General features: G+C 37.4%; 1 protein-coding gene across 3 annotated transcripts in view; it reads right to left on the bottom strand.

The window, feature by feature from the left end:
• Positions 1 to 210: 210 nt before the first annotated feature.
• LOC121739277 (UNC93-like protein) overlaps positions 211 to 26873 on the bottom strand; it is an 86036-nt gene continuing 59373 nt past the window's right edge. For 2 of the 3 annotated variants that reach the window (XM_042131642.1, XM_042131641.1), the window contains 6 exons: positions 5253 to 5935; positions 4824 to 5040; positions 4347 to 4512; positions 3464 to 3731; positions 2422 to 2618; positions 211 to 491 (listed from right to left, as the gene is read on the bottom strand). In XM_042131642.1, coding sequence (XP_041987576.1) covers positions 369 to 491; positions 2422 to 2618; positions 3464 to 3731; positions 4347 to 4512; positions 4824 to 5040; positions 5253 to 5916 — 1635 coding nt within the window. In that variant the 5' untranslated portion in view covers positions 5917 to 5935 and the 3' untranslated portion in view covers positions 211 to 368. Of the gene's footprint in view, positions 492 to 2421; positions 2619 to 3463; positions 3732 to 4346; positions 4513 to 4823; positions 5041 to 5252; positions 5936 to 21352; positions 21358 to 26873 lie in introns of those variants that run through there. The other variant, XM_042131644.1, reaches the window with a different exon arrangement.

Below are 26873 nucleotides of genomic sequence, written 5' to 3'. Positions count from 1 at the left end.
AAACTTCGATTCGTCATCAGTTAAATGACAAATCTCTCAATTAAGTATTGATAGAGCGTTGTTTACATAAATGATTCTCTCTCGTGTACATACAACCTCTACACGTAAGGCCATGATGAAATAACCTCCAACTTTTTCGAGTCGGACAGCGAACGTGTACGCTCGTCGGGCGTGCGCCGGCAATCTTGGCGTGTGATCGTCCATCATGGCCCAGCAGGCTTACCATGGTCACCATAAAAGCGCTTTCTTTCTACGGAAGAATAGACAAAGTGAAATGTCCATTCTTTCCCGTTTCTACGTTGTTATGCTAAGCCTACAGGTGTAGAGGTTCCGTTCCTCGTCGTGCGAATGGCGTGCTAGCGGACACTCTACAGGTGGGTGATGATTATGTCGTCGTCGATTTCGTCTTTCTCGTCGTCTTCTTCTGGCGGTTGTTTGGCGGCTTCGGCGGCCGCTACAGGGTTTTCGGCGATGGCTTTCAGTCGGCGGGTCTAGAAAGAAACAGAAAGTTAGGTAGTTAGTTGCAAAAAAGTTATTTAGTTGCATTTATTTATAAGGTGTAACAAAACAAGTGACAATACATTAGTATGTGTATGTGTTCCTTATATTATTATAAAGTTCACTGTGAAAGTAGCAGCGCTGCAAGAGCATTTTTTTTATTATTTGTAAGGGCAAGCGCCCCAGCATCATAAATGTGTCCATATAAATCACAAAAAAAGCTATTTCAGCGCTGCTACTATCACAGCGAACTTTATATAAGGAACACATACACATCCAAAAGCAGGGGTCGGCAAGTAATTTTAGGTGAGGTCCGGATACTGTGGGAAACTTTTAACGAGGTTCAGAAAAAAACACACTTGTCTTTTGTAGCTTAAAAATATTATTTTAATTAATAAAAATATTACGTATACTTTATCTATGTATTAATTGGTACTTGGCATAAAATACATTACAATATTTCGCGGTCCGAGATTCGACCTTTCGCGGTCCGCATACGGACCGCGGTCCGCCTGTTGCCTACCCTCCTAAAGTACACTGTATAGTAGATGATGTTGAATGCTCGCTGGCTTAACGAAAAAGCTAAGATGCTCTCGTCATATTCGTTTTCGAAGTTTGAAATCAGAAATCCTATTGAAAATTTATGCCACTTGTCGATTCCTTTTGACAAATCCCGAAATTATCGAATGCAAGTAAAAATGTTGACATGTTACATGGACGGTGGACTTGTTTACATTGAATATTGATACAGTACTGATCCAGCGTGCAGCGTCAGAAAATAGAATCAAAAGATAGTATCTGCCACAGTATCAATGCAATTAACGAAATTCCAGAGTAGCTGAAATTATGAAGCCTCGCATTAGAGTTTATTTTCTTTTGTGTATAAATGATGTTCAATTTTGAATATCATAAAATCTCTTATACTTATATTTTATTTTCCGTGTTCACAAAAGATACGAAAATCTCTCATATTGTCATTTGCCGTTATTTTATTTCTGCCGATATCAATTAATGTAATCTAGTTGTAATATGATAGAACTATTGCTTCTACGAGGGGCATTGCCCTGTGATTCAATAAAATAGCTATACAACGGTGTTTTTTGCCATTCAATAAACAAAAAATAAGTAAAACCCAAGTCCTTTTTGCTAGAGGCTTGGTGATAAAATCTCTAGTTTTTGTGAACACGAATTTTGTTTATAACGTGAGACTACAATTCAGATTTATTTTATTTCTGAGAGAACCTTTAGGGCTGCGCTATACTGGAATGGCAGCGGCGCGGCGAGCACTTTCAGTGTCATATGATTTTAAACTTTATCTTCATTATTGTAATACATAGTATTGCTTGAGAAGTCAGCGGCCGCCCGTGGCCGCTCTCGGGCCGTAGCCGCTGGTGCCGCTGGCAGCCGCGATTTCTCAAGCGACACTATATTCCATTAACTACAATAATAAAGATAAAGTTTAAAATCATATGACACTGAAAGTGCAGGCCGCGCCGCGCCGCTGTTATTCCGGTGTGGCGCGGCCCTTATTGCTTTTGACATAACTCGGAATAAGAATAATTTACAGAAACTCCGAAGTAAAATAAATGTAATTGATTGAATATGCAATTTTGGTTTTTAAAGACTCCGGAAAAGTAGTTACCATCAGAAAATATTGTAAATTCATTGGCAACCGTGCCGCATTAAAAATCCCACATACCTAATTTCTCGAGACGACCCCAACTCTGTTGCGCAATCGTACATTTTTGCGAAACAATACTATATTATCTCCATTCCCGTCTCTCAAAGTATCCGTCGAAATCCGTTCAGCCATTTAATTGTAAATAGGTAGACACAGTCACACTTTCGTATAACATTAGCAAGAATGGACGGATACTTGATCCATCCTTTCATTCGTGGAAAGACTTATAAGTTGAAACTCACCTTTCTCATATGCAGTAGCTCAACGATGAGGTACCCAGCGAAGCCAACTATGAGCACCACCATCATGACATAGAGCTTCATGCGTGCACAGAGGTGCGTGGAGTACGCATATGCTACCACGAAACCAGCGCTCTCCCAGAGACGGAAATTCGAGAAGGCCGCTTCCTTTGTGCGCCGGAAGAGAACGCCGTAGATACCTGGGATAGAAGACTTAAGTTTAGCGTTTGTATTAAACTAGTATCGACGCCTTATAAACTCCGTTACGGAGTTTATTTAAAGTTTTTACGTCCGGTTTTTGACATTTTTGTCAGGAGTTCCGAGTTTATATATTTAATAGAGTTGTTTATTGGTATTGAAGTTAGCACTCAAATCAAAGTCAAAGTGCTTGTGAATAAAGAAGTCTTGTCAAAAATCTTGGAAACCGAGCTATGTAAGAGTTTCGGTTATTATCGGCATAATACAAGAAGTTTTAGAGGTCGAGACATTGACACAGAAATATGTGATGTAACGGCACGCATAGATTCCAAGTAATGTCCCGTTTTACTCTATGGATACGGAATCCTAAAGAATTCACTCAATCCTGTTTTATCCAGTCACTCAGAGCTTTTCACTTCGGCTAATTTGTAAGCACTTGACAGAATTGATCACATCACTGAGTGTAACAGCGAGGTCGCCCAGTTAACAAGCGGCAAAAAACTAATGGAATTTTTTGCAACACTTTTTACACACGCCAAATTATTGATTATTTAGTTGACGATGAGCTTTAGCAGTTGGCCAAAATAATTTCTAAGAAAACATGGTTTTTCATTATCAATGATTATTATCACCAGGCGTTCTTCAAGCCACAGAATGGCGAGAAGCGGTTCAAACTCTTGTTGGAAGCTAGTTTTTTGCTCGTCGGGTATCCGTCTTATGAAAGGAAGTAAAAAGTAACTTTAAGAGAACTGACATTCTATAATCACTTATTTAATAGATCCATCTTTGCCAGACGTTCACACCAAATAATATCTAAACTAGAGCATAAGAATCTAGAAGAACTTACCATTTATCTGCGTCTGCCACACGGCGTCACCCACTCCCCAGAGTCCGGAGATAACGAAGAATACAGTCGGAGATTCCGGGTTTGGTTTCCAGATGAGCAGCCAGATTATCAGGCTGAAGTGGAGGGCAGCCCCCATGACAAGTATGGGGAATCGTCCGATGTACTTCATGGCTGTTCCGAAGAGGAGTGAACAGAGCGCATTCACCACGCCGAAGCAAATCATCACGTAGCCAATGGAGCGGATACCGAGCGCGCACGACACGTAAGCCTGGAGACGAAATAGGATTTGTTAGGTTTTATTTTATTTTATTTATGCAATTTGGGGCCATCTATGGACTGTTCGCCCATATCCTTTTTTGCTATTTGACCGGTAGAGCATGATTTGTTAGGTTTGTATCGTAGTGTTTGTAGCCAAGGGAGGCCTACTCGGTCATAATATTTCGCGATGCATTTGCACTTTAAGTTTTGATGAATACTAGGGCGTATTTTTATGGCTTTATTTGTTAATTGGAAACTCCTGTTTCTAATTATATCTATTGTATCTTTAGAGTTTACTAGCTTGTTTGCCCAACAGAGATGCTATGCGGCGTCAATTCATTGTGTTGCTCTCATGTTATTATTGAATATTTCGACATTTGAAAGTACTACTCGACAATATTAAAGATTGCAATGTTCTCAAGCGCCTTGCACATAAGAGCTGCGTTTTAATTAAAATCAAGGGCAAAATAAGAAATAAACACCTAAAAATAAAACTGCAAACGGAAAACCTCAATGGCATTTGATTAATGAGCTAGAGATAACCCATCCGTCAAAATTTAATGGGCCGCATAATGAACAAAAAATTTTGACAAAAGGACAAACGTGTATGACATTTAGGTCTTACCTGAGTATAGTCAGCTCCGATAAAAGCCTGTTCCATGCCTATCCATAGCGTGATAGGGATAAGCAGTTGCTGGTTTGGCTTCTTCAGCTGATACGCAGTTGCAGACAGGAGTTGGATGCCTGTCACTTCTTTTGAAGGGTCTGCCTTACGTTGTTTTTCACCGTACCTACATGAAATGATGTAAGCAATATAATCATCCCTAAATTCAAGATTACCCTATTATTACCAAAGTTAACATGCCAACTGTATTAATTGCAAGCATTTTAAAAAACCTCTCTTTGATAACAATTTGTGAGAAAAGAAAAGGTAAACTTTAAGGAGAGCATTATGACGTGTAAGACATAATATTATAAGCGTGATGACAAAATCTCAAAATTCTATAGTAGTCTACCAGATGTTGCCAGAGGATTTATGATCATCACAGATATACGCTCCAGGAGTAATTGAGGGGTATTGTACTATCGTATTCATACACACCTGGATAGGGGATCCACAAGCAGTGCGACCATGAGCACGGCGACGAGGACGCAGGCGAGGTAGATGGCGCTGATCTCATAGATCTCGCTGTCGGGAGGGCGGTGAAGATTGCGGTTCTCCATGTGGCCACCGCCGATCATGCAGAAGTTGGCACCGCACTTCAGCATGCTGCTGTTATCGTGCGTCGCACCGCCCGCGTGCACGCCCGACGAGAATACTGTGGGACAAAGGGTCCATTAAATGCAAGTTTTATGGGAAGTAGAAATGTTTTTTGGGAATACTCTGCAAGCGAGTTCCATTGTTAAAAGCCAACTTTTGTATAATGTGCGCATGCGCATGTGACCTCAATAGATACGCACAAAAGAAACACGTTTTAAAGGAAAACTAATAATGAGAAGAAGATGACACATGGATACAAAAATAACTTACCTAAACTAGATATGAGGTTTCCCCAGAGCTCAGCAGTCTGCCAGGCGAGGAAGAAGAATCCGAAGAACCTGACAATGATTCCGTCCACTGCTTGGTCTGTCAGCTTCGCGTAAACACTACCAGCCTGCGTCAGGTAAGTAGCTTTGGACGTCCACATGGGTGCTGCGCCCAGTCCGACCACCACACCGGCCGGAACCAGCGTGTAGAAGGCGGGGTAGAACTGCGCTCCGATGTACGGAGCGTAGCACAACATGGACAGACATAGCGTCCATTTCACAGTTAGCCTCTTAATAAGGAAGGTAGGAACGAAAATACAGGACAGCACCAGCGCCGCGTAGATGGAGCTGAGCGATACAGTCCCCAGGCCGTCGGCGGCGTTGATCGAGGACTGCAGGTTGGCTGTGCCTTGGAACGCCGTGAACTGGACCATGAAAGCGGCACTGACGGCCGCGACGTTCTTTAGTATCCTCCATTTCTCGTTGCGCGGGAGTTTGACCTTGCCCGAAGCGAAGTTGTCTTCCTCCGTGGTGGGGAGGGGGGGTGGTTTGACGATGTCGTCGATGGAGTCGGCCGAAAAGCCGTCATTCTTGAAGCCGGTCTTGATTGTGTACACTGGGTCCTTGTCAGGCCGGTGATCTTCACCGCCGCCGTGTGTTGCTGTCATTACGTGTTCTCCTTGTGCCCTGGAAAAGAGAGCGAATATTATTATCATGTATTCGAAATCGCCATATTTGTTTACTTTAAGAGATGGTCCAAAATAAAAGAGTCTGGTATTCAGTCCTAGTCATCTTTCAGACCATTCGATCATACAACTATATCTGTTTAACATCTTGGTAGCAATTTTGGATAGTTGCAGTGGAAGTAAGAACATGTGGTGGGCCAATGACCGTTAAAATGAATACGTCATGCGCTGATAAAAGGCCACCACTAATTATGGAGAGAATTGATATTGACGCATCTGAAAACAATCAGTCCACAACATTTTGTCTTATCGTTATCTCAATATGGCATCCTAATTAAAACTTCTATTTGTGGGTTTGGTTACAGTTTAAGCTAAGCATTATCTTAACTGAGTTGGTTTAATTCAGTTTTTAATTCTTCCGCAGTGACCCTTATGTACCAAGCATACCCCTAAATAGTGAAAAGAAAAATTTGTGATAAGAAAAATGAAAATTTGTGCACCAAGACTTTGAAAATTTACAGTTCTCGCGAGATTTTTTGTTGGATGTAACACGTAGTCGTGGGCAAATTATTTGTTTATAAATAAGTTTATTCATGCACTCAGTTTTTCATTGATCGCCATTTAAGGCAAGGCCGCAAAGTGGTTCCGCAGCGAATCCAAATTAACTCTTACGGAATTTCGTACTGGTATAATTTAAGTTTTAATTCCGATTCGTAATTACAACTACCGTGGGAGAGTACACGAACGGGTACCACAATGACGTTGAAATCCGGCGTCAAATATGCTGTACGGATGCCGGTTACCAAAAAAATGCAAATATTATCTGAAAATGGTAAAAAGTAAGAGGTTTTTATAACCTACTCATAATTTTAGATCGCGTGTAAATTTGTAAATTTTCAAATTTTTTTGTCCTAAACTATTATAAAATGCAACAATATTTAATACTTAGATAGCTACTGAAAAGTATTATATTAGAAATCTCACCTAAGGTTAGATAAGGCCGGTTTCTTATATAGGTACATATTATGCCTAATATTTCTTGATATTATGTCCCGGGTGCGCATTACTAAGGGCATCAAACAGCACGAGACAGCTTGAGTATCCAGATATTAGGTTTTTCCCGATAAAGCCTCCAGGATATAGCTCGAACCTAATACTAGCACCTCGATAGCATCTGCCGTAGTTAACTAAATTGCTGCGAAGCCATAGTGCCGCGCATTGTATGCTAATGCGCGTATTTACAACATATAAATTAACACTATCAACTCCCATCTGACTTCCTTTGAGTTATATATAATCGAGATGATGAAGAACTTGATGAAACCGAAAAAGTATACTCGAAAAATACTGCCATGCTGCATCAAGACTCACATAGAAGTTATAACTAAGACGAATCCACTGAAAACTTTCAAGCTTAAATGTAACGAAAGCTGCTTAGACTTAAGCGTACCAAATAAAGGATACCAAAGAAGTACTTGGATACATTAAAACGACGATCTATATTTTGGCGCCATGAATTAAATATTGCACAAAACGTTAACATTGAATAGCCCTTGCTAGTAGGTATTACAAATGCGAAAGTGCGTAATGTCTTGTTGCCTCTTCAGGCTTATTTTTTTAAATTTTAGATCTAGATACTCCTTAAAAAAGGGCATATTTTTAAGATTATTATAAAAATAGACAGTTGCTGCGAGTTATACTTATTTCAGTGCTAATAAATTAAGGGTGCAAAATAAAGTTGGAGTACAATTATTTAGGCAGTGATATATTATATTCGGCGCAGGTTGTAACCATCGAGCCATAGTGTTACAACGAGCTATTGTTGTTATTGTTATCAGTTATCAGAATAAGCTTACCTCCGATTTGACCTGTATGCTGACGCCTTGGGAGTTAAAATGTACTAAACTAGTATATTTATTGTTTAGCGTGTACTCCTAAGCTATGTTAGCATCGCTGGTCTATGCCGAATTTTATTTTTAGTTACGCTAGCTCGACGCTGCCAAGAAAAAACATCCTTTTAGTGCATTCTACTGCTATATTGCTGTTTCTCTGCAGTTTTTATAACATCCATTTTTTTAATGAAATAAGGGGGCAAACGAGCAAACGGGTCACCTGATGGAAAGCAACTACCGTCGCCCATGGACACTCGCAACATCAGAAGAGCTGCAGGTGTGTTGCCGGCCTTTTAAGCGCATGCAAGTTTACTAAACCTAATAAAATAGTATAGCCAAAATTTGAGATACGTCTTTACGGTTGTTGCTTTTAGCAAATAGGTGTAATAAGCCGTGAATACACCGCGTCACATGTAAAACGTCGTACCTGCTCCTAACGTCGACTTTGATATTTGTGATTTATCCTACGAATAATAAAAACTAAGGAATCGTAACTCCCATACTATTACCGTTTTAAATTTGGTTCCTTTTGATCTGTCATGTAACGTCAGCCTAGTACCGCTCAAGGTCACCTAAATATTGCAAATGTATTGAAATGTGTACCTAAGGTACACTTTTTTGAGAAGTATTGTGGAGCATGTTTTTTGACGGAGTTACTTTTCCTTAGTTTTTATTATTCGTAGGATTTATCGCATAACTTCTATCAAGAGTTGCGTAAACTACATAGCAAAGTGGTTATTGCACAAACATAATATCATAGAAATACAGTGTAAAAGACACGTCCAAATAGATAAACCTGACGGTGTGTGGCGCCTTTGCCCCGAACGTGCATTCTGCAAGACTTTGATTGATATCGTTCGCTTCTTTATTTTTAAATTATTATTAAAAATAACATCGTGACTCATTAAAGTACGAGGATACAATATCAATCATCGTTGTTTCCTCGGAATTTTTTAAGAATTTATTGTCTAGAAATGTTTGGTAAGCATTCTTACCATCGTCTTGTCTGTCTATAGCTTTTTAGTAGCAATAATATTAATTTCCTAATACGAAAAACAAACTAAAATTAATTAGCAATATAAATTTGATTTGTATCAACCAAATTATCAAACAGGTGCAAAGTTTTCAGATACAGCCTTCTTCGTGTTTTTTGCGTGACAATTGCAAAATTAGATGGATCGGTTCCGAAAATGGCGAATTGTGTTGTTTTCCCACGGTATCACCGTACTTCCTGCGGCACCCCGTCATCATCAGAAGGTCAGATCTGGACGTCACAGCTAATAGTGCCCAATAGAGCCTTACGTAACATCTGTGCAGGTGACAGATATCAGTTCTTCCATTGTGATGGGTCTAATTAAAGGCTTTATTACGCAACATGATTGACGTTACAGAATTTATGCATGTTCTTGGATTGGAGAATATTGTACACGGCTGGCGCGAGATGCAGCGCGGGACCATACATTTTTCGACAATCAGGTGATCAGTCTGCATTGTCCTAAATAGCTAACACTCGAAACGTACTAACACTTACAAAATTGGAAACAACATTTTTCAACAATCAAGCCCTCGACCTGCATATGCCGATATAACATGCATATTCCGATATAACCTTGAAAACAAAATTTTCAACAACCGAACCCACAACCTCTGTCTCTAATCCACTGGACCATGGAGGCGTTCATTCATCATAGAGATAAAATCTCTACAAGTAGCGAACTATTAATAGTAAGGGGATCGCGTGCGTCTCTTTATTGGAACTAATGGGTCTACGTGGAATCGGATCATCTTGATTAGCTGTGGGAACCGTTGAGTGATCATCACTCTCTGGACGACATGATACCTAACAAAAAATTTCTACCACTGAATCTCCTATTTAAAGCTAGCAAAGAAAGTGGCAACCAATCTTGAAAATTTTTTAATATTATGATCGCAGGGAAAAGGGCTAAAAATGTTTGAGGACCGGAATAAGTCAGAAGGAAATTAGGAGTGGGAAGAATTTCAATTTCCCTCGCAAAGCAAAGCGGGAGACACACAAACAAAATATCTGTGAAGCTATTCCTTCTGTTGTTTAAATTAATGAAACTTCGTCCCTTGTTCGAACCACTCGGTTCCCACAAAACTACAAATCAAAATTCCCATAAAATGTCAAACTAACGTCAAACGCGTTGTTTGACGTAATATATTACGTATCAGAATACTAATTTGCCGCTTTACGTTTTATTTACGTTTCTTATTTTATTGGGCTAAAAACTAAATATAACTATAATCTATCTAATGCTATTATTACTTTTCGAGAATTTACATATAAACAATCTGTCTGGGCGCCTATTGCTCCATTAAGTTGTCGTTAAGCTATCAGTTGTCATGTCGGTCAGGTTGGCTGCACTATGATAACCAGCTTGTAAACGAGGTGGTACACGTGGGACGTGATATTATTTTCCCGGATTTACGAGCTTCGGCGCGAATGTGTGTGCTTATTCCCAGGGTATATGGTATATGCACGCCAAGGACATAATATACATTGCATTTATTACGAAAAATGCCTAATATATTATGCTTCTAATATTAATTATTTATTATCACTCGATTGTAGACAAGAAAGATAACACGTTTGATGGAGATACAAAGTCAGTTTAGTTTACATCATCCCTTCCGCTGGACTTTGATAATAATTAATAATAATAGTTAAAATCGGCACAGGGTTCTAACCCTATTCTTTCTTCGCCAAGGCAATACTACTGCTGACTGAAGATCTAAAGATAATAAATTCACACGCTTCTCCACTTATCCGTATTCTTGTCAACCTCACGAGATCGTGGCCGTGACATACGGAATCCGGTTCGCGCGACAAGTGTGCACGCGCCTTTATTGTGACGTCATACGGTAACTAGCCCCTCAAATATATTCTTCAAGTACTTTTTAAACTGAAAATGGATTTTGGCAAGGAGAAATTATAACTAAGTTTATGTTATTATTTACTACTACTCATACCAACGCAAGTAGTAATCTGTGTTTGGGATACAGTATAAGTAGACTACTATGCCACATATATAGATGGTTTTTAATCGATTACGGTTTTTAGTCCACACATTTTTGGGCATTCGCCTCAGCATTAATTTTTTCACCAAATTGGTAAATTTTTTGATTAATAATAATAAAAGGCCCGTGCCACTTTAGAATATTATACTCGTTTATTTTTAAAGTTGTCAAAGTGTTAATATAATAATTATGATGCGACCATGACTGAGCTCAGCTATATTGTAAATGCAGCGCTGCATCCCGAGGTCGAATTAAACAAGAAGGCTGATCAATCTGTTCATTAATTTTTACAGGGTTGACAAAACTAATTTGTAGACGTGTACAACTAATTTTGAAGTTAGGGTTATAGATTTATTATTATAAGCCTAAACTGTCCCACTGCTGGGCAAATGCCTCCCCCTGTCTCTCTCCTGCGCCACCACTGGCTGGTATGCCTCCAGCTCATCACGCCATCCTGTATAGGCCGGCCTCGGCGGCGGCGTCCGTCTTCGGGTGCCCACTCTGTTGAGATCCTTGCCCAGCGCTCGGAATGCATACCTACGGCCTAAAAGTGACTTGGCAGGCTTGACACCTACATCCTTGATACCTGCTTTAGAGCGCAGTGTGGTGTTCCTTATTTTTTTCTTATTCCTCTTTGCCAAACCCCGAGTTGGGACTTCTGTAAATCGGTCAATGACAAAGTTTGTGCACCGTAGGTTGCACATGTCGACGAGTCTGCGCTTCAGGGTGATCGGTAAATTTCCCTTCATCAGCGACTTCATGGACCAGTAGCTCTTCCAGGCGTTTTCAATGGTAGTTAGGTAGTTAGATACCTGCAGGCCTATGGTTGACAGCGCTGTATAAAAAAACTTTTACTTGGCAGCCCTGAATATTTGTAATTACCTAATTTCGCCGATTAACAGCACGGCATGAATAATGAATCTGTGCGCTAGATTTGCATCGGATTGTTTGCAGTAAATGACATTTTACTACAGTCTATTGTTTTCGAAAACAGTTTTTCTACTTTTATCTTGTCATCATCTCAGAAAGTTCTCGCTATTAAGATGTTATCATGGCAGTTGTAAGAACTGGCACATTTATTGAAAGCCGTTTGCGTATTTATGAAAGGAGCTGGACTAGCCCAGCCTACTACAGAATTTAAGATCTACCCTGACTTCTAAAATACAGCTACAGTGTACATTACCTTTCGAGGGCTTCCCTAGAGTAGATATACTCTGGACTTACAATATAGATACACCATTTAATAATAATCAAAGCAATTGCATTACAGAGAATGGCAAGACAAATATGACTTGCTGAAACCTAACAATGCGAATATGGCCGTAATAAAGTGCTGGGGGGGGCGATTAAAGCCGTCGTTAGGTGTTCACAATGGAACAAATTTCAATTTATGGGCAGGAAGCGCGGGCTTATTATGTGATGGCGTATTGATGGCCAAGGCCGAAGAACAATGCCCGCACTATAGACACTGTCACATAATCCTTTTGAAAGTGGATTGCAGATTGTAAAAGAAAAATTGCAACTGTCTCACTAATGAATTTTTTTTTATTGAAATAAGGGGGCAAACGAGCAAACGGGTCACCTGATGGAAAGCAACTTCCGTCGCCCATGGACACTCGAAGCATCAGAAGAGCTGCAGGTGCGTTGCCGGCCTTTTAAGAGGGAATAGGGTAATAGGGGAGGGTAGGGATGGGAAGGGAAGGGAATAGCTGAGGGTAGGGAAGGGATTAGGGTAGGGGATTGGGCCTCCGGTAAACTCACTCACTCGGCGAAACACAGCGCAAGCGCTGCTTCACGCCGGTTTTCTGTGAGAACGTGGTATTTCTCCGGTCGAGCCTGCCCATTCGTGCCGAAGCATGGCTCTCCCACGTATAATGTGTGGATAATAATATTATTATTATCCACACATTGTGTGATATAAACAAATTGGGTACACAGAATTATAGATGTCATGTTATCTACGTTGTCCTTAAGATAACATTTTAAACTTTCGCGTTGCATTATAATTAAACTTTTTAATCGGGACTTAACGCGACTTATTTAAGTAGTAATGCTACTACGAGTACATACTTTTTCTCGACGTTTCGCACCGGGCGGTCGGTTCTACGACTAGTCTACTAGTAGAATAGTCGTAGAACCGACCGCCCGGTGCAAACGAAGACGTCGCGCTCCTGCAGTCCCCTCGTGACCACGGCCGTTGCAACACGGCCGAAACGTCGAGAAAAAGTATGTACTCGTAGTAGCATTACTACTTAAATAAGTCGCGTTAAGTCCCGATTAAAAAGTTTAATTACGTTGTCCTTGTCAGTCAAGGAATATTTCCTTAATTATTTATTTATATACCTATCAGACGAAATAACCATACGATTAAATTGAACATAAAAACATGTAAAAGCTGATCTTAAACTCAAATTCGACGAACAGTTTAAATTCGCCAAAGCAATATACAATGAGTCTCGACACCAGTGTCCGAGCCATAACATTTTATGGATGTATGGTACCTATATTTTATCGACAAATTGGATGTCTATGTCAATCGGGTGTCGGGACACATTGTGATATGTGATATGTGTAAGGTACATAAACTATAAAACAGTGTATTTATTACCGACTAACTGCTGTGCAGTTTGGCGGGCTATTAGAATATAGAAAAATAATTTGGTTTTCAATAAAGATTTTTTTTATTATTATTATTATTAAACATCCTTGTATTAGTGTAAGAATAATAAAAATTCGTAACTCTATTGCAATATCTTCCAGAGGCCATCTTAGTAGATAACAACAGCTGATAGCATACACAATGTACTTAGAAGACGTTAGAAACGATTAATAAAAATAATTGCGTTATAATAACTGTTTTATGGTTATAATTACTATGTGTCAACTCTGATCCTTGCATGTCTAGTATAATTGTGATATACTTATATTATTTTATTTAATATAGTCGTGGAAAAAATAATACTTACATTCCATATTTTCACACATATGGTCACTTCAAACCTTATTGAAAATCTATTGTGTCTGCGATACCCACGACGAAGGTGGTAGGGTCAGAAAAAAAAAACAGTACCTACTCTAAACTTAAGTGTAGCCGCCATTTAATCTGTTGTCTAATTATTCAGATTTCATCACCGTAAAATATTTTTATTTTTTATATACGTTAAAGCGTTGTTATTAGTACGATTTTTCTCAGGATAACCAATTGCTTAAATCAGTGTTTCTCAAAGAGGGGTACGCGAAATGGGTTCGCCATTCGACGGCAGGGGGTTCGCATTAAGATTTACGCAATGGTGGCTTGATAACTGGCAGGCACGGGGGCTCTCTTTTGGCACTTTGTTTTCTTTGGGGAATTTTATTAGTTAGTAAGGGGTTCGCTGTCATCTGATAATTTTAACAGGGGTTCGTGGAGCCGAAAGTTTGAGAAACTCTCTTAAATGGTACCAAATCGACATGTCAAAACGATATTTTCCTTTTCCGGAATCATAACGAAATTCACCAAGCAGCGGTTTGCATGAAGACAATATCTGGTTCCTAAACAAACAGATATACTTTCTCAGTTATATTATTGTGGATTATGAAGCGTGTGTAAATCGTTCGCGTGGTTAATTCCAGCAATTAAATAGCTGGCGCAGTCTGGTCTGAACCGATGCTAACTGACGTGCGCCGGCGCAGCTCGTCAGTTCAATCAGCAAAGGGCTAATGGTTTTGTATCGTTTGGAAAGTCCAACTGAACAATGGATATTAAGTGCTCAATAAGTGCATCGTCTGTAGACATTTTATGACGTCAGCAGGAAGTCTACAGATATTTTGATAGGGCTATGTGAAGGAAATAAATGAACTAACAATATAATTCTTAGAGAAAACTTTGAAGCATGATATTAAGCTGGAAGTTGAAACTAGTCGTAGGGTCGCTTATGACTTAGAATATACCTATTAATAGATCGAAGCAGTTGATACTAGGGACTAGTATTACCACAGAAATAAATCAAGATAGAACGGCGACGCGCGTACGTTGCTAAGGAATCGATCGTGTCAATTTTTGCTTTGCATTTAGTTAGAACAAATAACTTACTAATTTCTGTGAGTATTACCATGTTATAAGTATTTTATAACTACTAGCTGTCCCGGCAAACGTTTTTCCATATTTATAATTATTTATACTAGGTACATATCAATATAAAAAGTAGATAAAAAATAAAAACCTATTCTCAGGCCTAACGAATGTACGTACAAAATTTCATTAAAATAGGTTGAGCCGTGTTTATTACAAAACTTGGTTTCGATTTAGTTTAAAGCTCCGTTTTTTGAGATTTGTGACAGTAGTTCGTCTACTCACTAGCACTTTTTATTGGCTACCCTCGATTCTCGAACCAATCGACAACATTGTTTAATAGATAAACCATCAAAACCCTCTCAAACCCGGCATTAGCGATCTTATTCGCTATCGTTTTCAGTCAATCGATGTGTAGCGAGGTGTGAGCACCGTTATGTTTATATAACCGAATCGTAACCCAACTCGACTGGAACCAGAATATAACATTCCAGAATATTCTAGGACTTATACTCTATCTGCCGTTCTCAGAGACGAATTTAGATTGTAACTAATTGAAGATTTTGAAATAAATATCATCATTATCATAATTTTGGTCTACGTAGCAAAATATGCATTTCTGGAAAAGTGCGTCTAAAATTTCTTTTAAGCGATATAAAACAATTAGAACCAACACACGAAGATTTTAATTGATTTATTATTAAAATACCATGAAAATCACAAAAGAAATCCATTTCGGTGTGAACACTGTATGAAAATATCAAATCAAATTTAATTACGCGGTTCTGGGGTCTTTAAAGACCCCAGCGTGAATAAACACATCTGTAACACAATAGATCTGCAATCCATGACAGCGTTCCTCATGCAGTTGCAGCTATATCCCGGCACACTAACACCTGTGTCTATTACACTGACACTGATAGAGACGCTGTGGCAAGCTTCATAAAAAGAGCCACGGAGGTGTCAACCGAACACATAAAAGATTATAACATAAAAATGGCTATAAAAGACAGGAACGATAAAGTCCTAAGCCGGCAGCTGGTAGATTCGACACAGAACGATATCTCTTTAACACCCTAGAAACTCCACCCAGCTTGAGTGACCCCTCTCCACCAAGTCAATGCACAACATCTAAAGGCAAAGGGTGGAGCAGCATAAAATCTAAGGAAATCGTAAAATGTCGGATCTACTGGCCGCCACACCGACTGGGACCTCACCGTTCAAAACATTAAACTTATTAATAAATATATATTTATTTATTATATGTATGTATTATAGTCTATTATATTAAGTATATATATATATATATATATATATATATATATATATATATATATATATATATATATATATATATATATATATATATATACAGGGTGTAACAAAAATAAGTGATAATACTTTAGGGTGTGTACGTGTTCCTTGTAGAGAGTTCACTGTGAAAGTAGCAGCGCTGAAATACCAAAAATTTTTTCACTTTTGTATGGGGAAACTCGTGACGCTCGAGCCATTGCCCATACAAAAGTGAAAAAAAATTTTCGTCTTTCAGAGCTGCTACTTTAACAGTGAACTCTCTACAAGGAACACGTACACGCCCTAAAGTATTATCACTTATTTTTGTTACACACTGTATATATATACATATATAAAAAAAAGTGGCCATGGCGTGATGGACTAGACGTAAGGATATGGACGAACAGTACATAGACGGCCCCAATTTTAATAATAAAAAAAAAACACACACACAATAGATGCACGCGAGCTTAGATAAGTGGCAATTATATCGAAATATAATTCCTTTTAGGAAGCTACCTAAAGAGCGGAGTTGTTACGATTAATTTAAAAGCCCGGACTTTGCGAAAACGAGAAAAAAAAATCCGGGCTTTTAAAGACCCCACGAGACCAACCGAGGGTTAAACAACTTTGTTTTGCTGAGACATACTAAATATATATTAGTTAAGACTAATATAATAATATCTTTTTACCACGTGTAGTGGTACGTCATAATTGTGACGTAGCTATTGTCAATATTGTAACAAAGAAAGCAAGGTTGTAATCTGTTACAATGGTGTATAATCGATTACTTAATTACTATGCAAATATAATCTTATGAATCACAATTCACAGCTGATTTAAGTAGATGTTTCCTTGTTTCGCTACTTGGTTATCTGAAATGACGCTTATATTGTGTGCGTGCGGGCGATTCGTTCGTATAGTCTAGTGACTACTGTATATTATTTAGTAGATGACACCCAAAATTCGTTTATCGCGTGGGAATCGTAATCAAAAAAAAAATCGAGGTTTTTTTCTGGGATTAAATGTATCCGGAGAGATTTATACCAAACTAGCTGTTGCCCGCGACTTCGTCCGCGTGGACTTCAGTTTATAGCGCGCGATGTCAACAAAATTGGTGTCAAAAGCTTTTATAAAAAAACCCTGGTACCCCTTAAATCAATACAGCTGTGCAGTGTGCAAACAATAAGTACTTCATTTTTGTATGTTAAACTTTATATATTATGCCAAATTTTAAAGCTTATTTAGCCCCCCAATTACACAACTTTACCCATAAACTATTTATCATTGATAGGTTTAGCCCCAATTTCACCAACGTCTGTTAGTGTTAACAGCTTGTTAAAATATCCTGTCTTCTCTTTCATTCATATGAAAAACAAAACAGCTAACGTGATACTAATTCGAGCATTAACTTTAACAGTCGTTGGTGAAATTTGGTCTTAAGGTTACGTCACTGCCTGCACAGATAAAGTACTGAGTTATTTAATACCGTAGAATAGATATAACAATCGAAAAAAATCGAGACTTAAATGTAAGATGATACCACCTCTTATAGAAAGATTTTTGAGCAAGCGTCAGCGCGATGTAGAAGACGCACGGCGCCATCTATTATGAATTTTTTGAACAAATTTACGACCCTTACAACCCTTTTTTCCAGTAAAAAAGTAGCCTATGTCCTTTCTCAGGCTTTAGACTATCAGTATACAAAATTTCATTACAATCGGTTCGGTAGTTTTGGCGTTTGGCGTGAAAGCGAGACTGACAGACAGACAGACAGACAGAGATACTTTCGCATTCATAATATTAGTACAGATTATGTGCATACTGCACAGCTGTTTTTGGGTATTTTGATTAATTAAGGGCCGCGCTACACCGGAATGGCAGCGGCGAGGCGAGCACTTTCAGCGCTGCCATTCCGGTGTAGCGCGGCCCTAAGAGGGGTACCACTTACCAGGGTTTTAAAAAGTTTTTAAATTTGACACAAATTTTGTTGACACCGCGCGCTATAAACTAAAGTCCACGCGGACGAAGTCGCGGGCAACAGCTAGTTATGAATAAAAACAATAATATATAATAAAGTAGGTATGATTAGTTCTGTTATAATAATGAAGTAAAAATTAAAGCGCCATCTGTTTTCATATATTAGAATTAAAATGTTGATTGCATTGATATATTTTCTGGATGGAATATAGGCCAACACAACACACTCGAACTCCTTAGAAATGCAGTAGGAGTTCTATAAGATAAGATAGATTGATTATTATTATAGCAAGTGATAATATTATTAAACATAATATTCTAACGTATTAAAAACTATAAACAAAAACATAATAACTAATAAGTATGATTAGTTCTATGTTCCAACGAAGTAAAAAAAGCGCCATCTGTTGAATCGTATTAGAACTAAAATGTTCATTGCTTCGCGTCGATATATTTCTGGATTTTTTATAATATATTATACATAAAATATATTTAAGATTTTTGAAATATTATTTTAATACACATCCAAGACCCAGGAACATTGAAAACTTTTTGTTCCGCCTGCGGGACTCGAACCCAGGACCCCCGGGATGAGCGCTGGCCACGCGCAATGCGAAGTAATTTTCATCGATATTTTCATGGAAATAAGATATTTTCCCACATCAAAATGTAGCCTATGTCCTTTCTCAGACTCTAGAATAACTGTGTACAAAATTTCATTGCAATCGGTTCAGTAGTTTTGGCGTGAAAGCGAGACAGACAGACAGACAGACAGACAGACAGACAGACAGACAGAGATACTTTCGCATTTATAATATTATATAATAATATAATAACTAATAAGTATGATTAGTTCTATGTTCCAACGAAGTAAAAAAAAAAGCGCCATCTGTTGAATCGTATTAGAACTAAAATGTTCATTGCATCGCGTCGATATATTTCTGGATTTTTTATAATATTATACATAAAATATATTTAAGATTTTTGAAATTTTATTTTAATACACATCCAAGACCCAGGAACATTGAAAACTTTTTGTTCCGCCTGCGGGACTCGAACCCAGGACCCCCGGGATGAGCGCTGGCCACGCGCAATGCGAAGTAATTTTCATCGATATTTTCATGGAAATAAGATATTTTCCCACATCAAAATGTAGCCTATGTCCTTTCTCAGACTCTAGAATAACTGTGTACAAAATTTCATTGCAATCGGTTCAGTAGTTTTGGCGTGAAAGCGAGACAGACAGACAGACAGACAGACAGACAGACAGACAGACAGACAGAGATACTTTCGCATTTATAATATTAGTATAGATTTCAGCAAGATCACACACTTTCGCATTTATAATAATATTTGTATGGATGTTATGTTAGATATTTGTATATTCAGTTATCTGAGTGCTGACCAAAATCTTTTGTGTAAGTAGGTTCTGCAATGTGTCGAGTCTAGAAGTTATTGAGTGTGTCGAAAGCCGTTTAGGCTTTGGGAAAGTGATCTCTAAATCATTGTCATAAGGTCCTATAGCTGGATAATAATGAATGAATATGTAAGAATGACTACTAATAGTTAGTACAATATTAGGTTTCGTGTACCGAAACATTATGGAAACTAGTTTTTGAGGTTACAATTATTAATAAGGCAAGCAAAAGTAAGTAAACACCTTCATTTTGGAACTTTGGTTGGAATAAGGTGTTTTCTAGACAAATACTATTTGGCAAACGTTGTTTTTTCATTTACAATGTTGGAATATGCTTAAGGCGGAGATTAATCTCAATCAAAAACGATAACCTTGCACACAACCAAAGACCAAGCGTATACGCATCGCAATAAGATTTATTTTAGCTTAGCATAAAACTGTAACTACTCGGGCGGATCTTCTCTATTTTTCATGTTTTTTTTTTAAATATCTTTGGAAATAAATATTATGAAAAAAAATTGTTCGGTTAAACAGATTTTAATATAGATTTACTAACAATTTATTCAAATAAAATGTATAATTATCCTAGTTAATACTTATTTTTCGATGAAATAGAGTTTTTTCGGGGGTGAGTTTGTGAATTAATTACAGCCAAATTATTACGTTTTATTAAAATGTTTATGGTTTAAGGTATTTTAAATATTGTGCTTTATATCTCATATTTTTTAACACTTCGTTATTATATTGGAACTAGGTAAACCGGGAGTCACGGAATAACAAATTGGGGTTTATCCTCACCTTAAGAGTATCAAAAGAAGATCCGACCGAGCAAGGAGTTGAAATTACAGGCGTTGCAATCTTGTCTCAAAATCTCTTGGATTTTCAATTGTGTTAGTAACGCTAAAACTCGAAAACGGCTGAACGGATTGGGCTGATTTTAGTCTTAAAATATTTGTGGAAGTCCAGGGAAGGTTTTAAAGTGACACGAAGTTCACCGGGACAGCTAGTATATGTATAATAAAACTTAAATAGCACGACTCAGGACTGCGCACTGATTGATCCGTTATAATGTTATTTCAGGAAAAAGATGTTGACCACTTTTCAGACCCACAGTATAAGCTCACACAACAATATCGCTAAGCTATTGAGGTGACACAATCAGGAACATAAGCTAATAGAAACCCTGAGACTATAATATCAAAGGCTTTTGCCTTTTTTGATCCAGATCCTGCCAACACAGGGGATGCTGTAGTGGGTATGTGTGGTGGGCTATTTGCCCATTAAAAAATAATAAGGTTATTCGTAGAAATCACGATAACCTCTGACTATTTTTACATTTCCGTATATCCCTATCCTTGGACCTGAACACGCGTTTAACGAATGAGTATGCCAAATTGAATTAAACAGTTTGTCAGATTGCGATAAGCTGCACGTTGCGAATCATCCATTGTAGCATTGTTTAATATTTGACCAATTTATACCAATTATACGCTCTATTTTTAATACAATGACTAATTCAACTTTAATTGTCGTATGAGACAGAACCTAAATACAGTGCTGTATAAATAGCATTTATGATTTCTGAGGAACATCTTTGATGTTTCGTTGTATAAAAAGTTTGGGAACTATTATACAAGGTGTTACAATACACAGTGATAATACTTAAGGGTTTTTATGTATCCATAGAGTTCACTGGAAAAGTATTAGCGCTTAAAGATCAAACATTTTTGGGAACTCTATACACACCCTAAAAGTTATCACTTTTTGTTACACCTTGTTATATATTTTTTTAACAAATAAAATATCACAAAATAGATAAAACAAAATAATATCAAATCTGGTCAAACTAAAAGTTATAATCGTCATTTTTGCTACATGCTGAATCATTTGTTAGCTTGCATTTAAAGTAAATTAAATCTAAACATGATGTAGATTGAAATAAAGATTCATCTAAATATATATAACTCTGACTGAACTCTGACTGACTGACATAGTGATCTATCAACGCACAGCCCAAACCACATCGGATCGGGCTGAAATTTAATAAATTCCACCACTAAGGGGATAAAATAGGGGATGAAAGATTGTATATAACAATACTTCTTAACGTGAGCGAAGCCGCGGGCAAAAGCTAGTAAAAAATAGAATTCTTTCTTCATAAACAATTTTTAACTCGGTATTCTTATAGGTACCTATAACATCAATACTATACTGTACGTTTATTACAAAACTGCTTCGATTTGCCAGGCATAGCATTAAAAGCAATTACAGTTCATTCCCGTTGAATAGTTCAATAGCATTTCCATTCCTCGCGGTCAGCTGATGTCCACGTGAGAGGCGCAAGGCTCTGCAACATGTGCACATAAATAGAATAACGGGTACCACTAGGGTTACCACTAGTATAAAAAACATTATTGCATCGATTTTCCGCACAAAAATCAGTTATAGGCTAAAAATCTATATTGTTTTTATAAATTTTCCACAATTAGCTGTATTAGAAGCGTTGTTTATAAGACGCGCTGGACAGTGTGTAGCAAGAGCAAGTATTTTTATTAGTACATACTTATTCGTGGATAGTTTTGAGGTTTTGTTCTTTCATAATTACAATAATTAAAATCTATTTAGAGCAAATCATTTTATCAAAATTTTACTGGATGGATTAAAAGAAAACCTACACAATTTGATAGCTCGAAAGCACATGCACTACTTTTTTACTGGGATTTTTATATTTTCATGAACTCGTAAAAAAATCAAATCATAAATTCATTGCTCTGACAACCCTAGCGCTAGAGGGCACTAACTAGTAACAAGCGTTATTTATATCTGCGCCGGCGCCTCGCAAATCTCACTTTATATCCATCCAGTACTTTCTTCGCTTAGGCGAGGCAATACCAGTTTGTCTAGATATCCCCGCCAGCACATTCAGTTTGAAGTTGAAAACTTGACATTTAAGTTGAATTCATTTGAATACCCACTTTGGCTTATCTTATGTAGAATTGGAATAGGATTTAGAAGAATTCTTATGGTAAGTTTCCAAGTATGTTTACTTTAAATATATGTATAAAGGATACAGTGGAAGAGAGTGAAAATTATATAACTTGATCTTCCCGAGTTCCGTAAAAACGTTTGGAAGGACGAATGGATGAACAAATGAACACAAAATAGATCTTTAAATGGTGTATTTCTTTTGACATAATATACGGAACCCTAAAACGAATCTTTCACATTATCTCCTTTCGAAATCAAAACTGCGTTAAACCATTGCGCTAAATGAGGACGGTGCTTGGGGAAGCTACATGTACTGACTTCTTCTCAAGACACTAAAAATAACCAGACAGGTTTCAAACAAAAGTGGCGCATATATTTGTAAGCGTACGGCGACTGAGTGAAAGTGCCATTGTAAGGAAGCGTGCACATGTGAGCGACGAGTGGCCGGTCAGCTCTCACCGCTCAAGGTCAGGCTACGCCCCTTAAAAGCTAGATTTGAGAGTAATATAATATTCTAGTTCAAACAAATTTGCGTCTAAAAAGCTGAATTTGCGACTATCATTAATTTAGGCTAGACTAATAATAGCTAGATTTGAGTCTATCCTTCTCTTGTAAAAACTATTTTTGAACTGTCTTTTAACATAATACAAGATCGTTTCTCTTTCGGTGGTTCGATGGAGCAATACAGATATATTTTATAACATCGTTTAAAGTACCGAGACGTAGGCAAGACGAAGTAAATACCACAGCTGTTACAGCGGTGCATAATCAAATTGTCCAGCGGTGTCATGTGACGTATTGGGCCCACAAAGGTAAATTTTTTTCATAAAATATTAATATTATGTTTCATTTTTTGCTCATGCGAGAAATATGTCATGCTATTAATTCTGACGCAACTGGACCTATGACTCTTGCAATGCTAACAGTGTGTACTAAGTTTTATTCACAAGGCGCTGGACTGTAGCCAACACTTTATAATGCGGGTCACAAATATGACCATGGCCACCAGAGGAGAATCATGTGCGTTGTGAGTGTTGGGTCATTTGGTACAGCAAATAACATTTTATAATATATATAAATCTCCATTCCAAAATCGCCAAAAGCAATCCATATAAAACCCATTTTTGTATCAATATCAGTTACATGATTAAATAATATAAAAGCTGTTCCTAATTTTTCTGCTCAACATTTTAAAAAAATAAGTCCCGCTGTTTACAAGGAAAATGAATTTATTTAGTAGGTAGATGGCTACTGGTTTTGCTATTGGCTATTTGTTGCATTTGGCAAAATTATTGACGCAAACAACTAAATAAAGGCAAATACGGCCTTCCACACATGGACGTCAAATACCAAACTTTTACTTGATTTTGTTTACTTTCCTATTTGAATCTTTTGATGTGCGACAAAGGTACGGATTCGTCAATTGGGTATTGGTAATATTTGTCAAATAGGCAAATAAGGCCAATACTTTGTCAAACATACCGTCTACACATGGTGATTGTTTGACGAATACATCAAAATATACGCAAATATACAAATAGCCATGTGAAGTGCCACGATAAGGTGACATTAGACATATAGTTTTTACATGACTTTCGAAAAGGAGGCTACATAATATTTCTTTCACTAACAAAAAAAAACGTCTGCATGTTTGCACAGATGGACAAATATTACTCCATACAATAACGTGCTATTATTTCGCACTATACATTATAAATATTGTACCATACAGGAATACTATAGAATACAAAAATCGGTACTTTTAAATAATAGAAAAAATCAACAACATAAAAATGGACATTATTAAGAGCGCGCTACGCGTTGAAGTCTTTAATAGAGACATATTGTTGTCAAACGTATGCAAATTAGATTAAAATCACAATATAGCCGTTTCTTTATTATCTAAATCTACAATTATACAAGTGATATTTAAGTTTGAAATTCCCAGAAATGATGTGTTTTAAATACTTCAACATTCGTAGTGCCTACATATTTTAAGGTTACTTAGAAAAAAAAAAATTGAGATTGTAATAATTATCTATATTGCACCATATAAACACGTGGCATTTCGTTTGAATTTTCGTCGGTCGCGGTCGCTCGCGGCAAAGATCCGAAAGCCACCTTAAAATAAAATTGAAGAGTTCAGTACGGTAAGACTGATTTGTAAACCATGGCTTTTCCGAAATTTGGCGCACATAATAACGTCGAGCGGAGCGGAGTGGACCGTATTTTTCATACACTTTTATGACCGAGTGCGTAAATAAGTTATCATGGTAGTCATAACGTGCGCCTATTCCTCAAGTATACAGCGAGTATTGATAAATCAGCTATGTGACGAAGGTCAGTGATCATTGAAGTAGAACCTTCTTTTTTTCCGACGTATCCGTAACCACTGTCCATACTAATATTATGAATGCGAAATTATGTCTGTCTATCTGTCTGTCTCTCTGTGTGTTACATCTTAACGTCCAAACCACTCAACCGATTTTGCTAAAATTAAGTATGGACATACTTTGATACCCGGTATACTTTTTATCCCGGAAAAATGGACGGTTCCGGCGCTATAAACGAATTTTGGCGTAACGGAGTTGCGGGCGTCATATAGTAAACATTAATTGATTTTATGAAACAATAATATTTGTATATTTTGTCGTTTGAGGCAATATTATGTTATATGACGTACGTGCTGTTTTGATAAGCGCACGCGTCATTATTTAATCTTAGTGATCGCTTTTTACAAAACCGCTTTTAATTAACGATTAATCATCATCATCATCATTGAGGAAATAATATTTGAAAGAAAGAAAGAAAGAACTTTATTTGGTAAAAATAATTGTACATTAAAAGAGGAAATAAAATAATTGAAAACCGTATCTACCAAATTGGTGCTTACTCAGCATGTGTTGCGATTATAGTCGCAACGCTGATTTTCAGTAAGCGCCTTGTGCTTTTAATAAGTAAATAATATAAAATTAACTTTTAACTTTTAAGAATACACATTTAACAGTCTTGACAGTCTTTAAAGTCTTTTTTTTTTTTTTTTATGAAATAAGGGGGCAAACGAGCAAACGGGTCACCTAATGGAAAGCAACTTCCGTCGCCCATGGACACTCGCAGCATCAGAAGAGCTGCAAGTGCGTTGCCGGCCTTTTAAGAGGGAATAGGGTAATAGGGGAGGGTAGGGAAGGGAAGGGAATAGTTGAGGGTAGGGAAGGGAATAGGGTAGGGGTAAGGGGATTGGGCCTCCGGTAAACTCACTCACTCGGCGAAACACAGCGCAAGCGCTGTTTCACGCCGGTTTTCTGTGAGAACGTGGTATTTATCCGGTCGAGCCGGCCCATTCGTGCCGAAGCATAGCTCTCCCACTTTAAAACATAAACAATAGAATTAATATCTCAAATTAATATTTCAAACCTGAGCACATGACTTGACGGTAACAAAGGACATAGGATATCAAAATCTAAGTTTGAATTCTGTGCAATATATTGGTGACTACTGTTTCATAGACCAGGGTCCAGGGATGGAGAATCTTTTGTATCAACGTGCCCTTTTCTGAAAAAATCTTTCTTAAGAAGTTATAAACGTGTCGTTTAATTTTTTTGTGATTAGCCTAAGCCTAATTCAGTGATCTCTTTGCAAAAGTGGATCTATAATTGTCATTATTGGTAAATAATTATCTCGATACTAGTTTTGTGGCCAGTAGCGTCACGCGTGCTTCAAATTGTACTGGTGCTACGCGTGCTATTGATTCGCCATCCCTGTCATAGACCACTTCCAGTTAATATTATTCGTAAATCCCCCTGATCCCTCTAAATTTAAGACTGTGCCTGTTGTCATCAGTTTCAGATAACTGTGTGTTTGTATGTGGCATCTTAGTTTCTAAACGAGTTGACTGATTCCTATCTAAATTTCATTTATTCAAAATTTTGTGATCGAAATAGTTAAGAACTATGTATATTTCGATGTAATTAATTAATTAAATGACATCTATTAATCAACACAGAATTTTAAATTATATTTTGATTGTATAGAATTTTGAATTTACCATTATTCTGGAAGTATCAGAATTCCATGACTTATTTAAAAACTGTATCTACTGAACTTGATCCTTTTGTATGGCGAATCCTTCATTATAACGGCGATGAGTCTGCCACTTCCATTCATTCTGAAATATATGGTTTCTCATAATTGTATCGAGATATACAATAATAGCCTTAACACAATATAATGAGTTGTTTCCGTGTTTGATGACAGTAATTTTTCTGTTGAATATAACTTC

This window comes from Aricia agestis, chromosome Z (assembly GCF_905147365.1).
Source record: "Aricia agestis chromosome Z, ilAriAges1.1, whole genome shotgun sequence".
Classification (NCBI taxonomy): domain Eukaryota; kingdom Metazoa; phylum Arthropoda; class Insecta; order Lepidoptera; family Lycaenidae; genus Aricia; species Aricia agestis.
The sequence above is the reverse complement of the archived record's forward strand: the minus strand, read 5'-3'. Positions and strand labels throughout refer to the sequence as shown.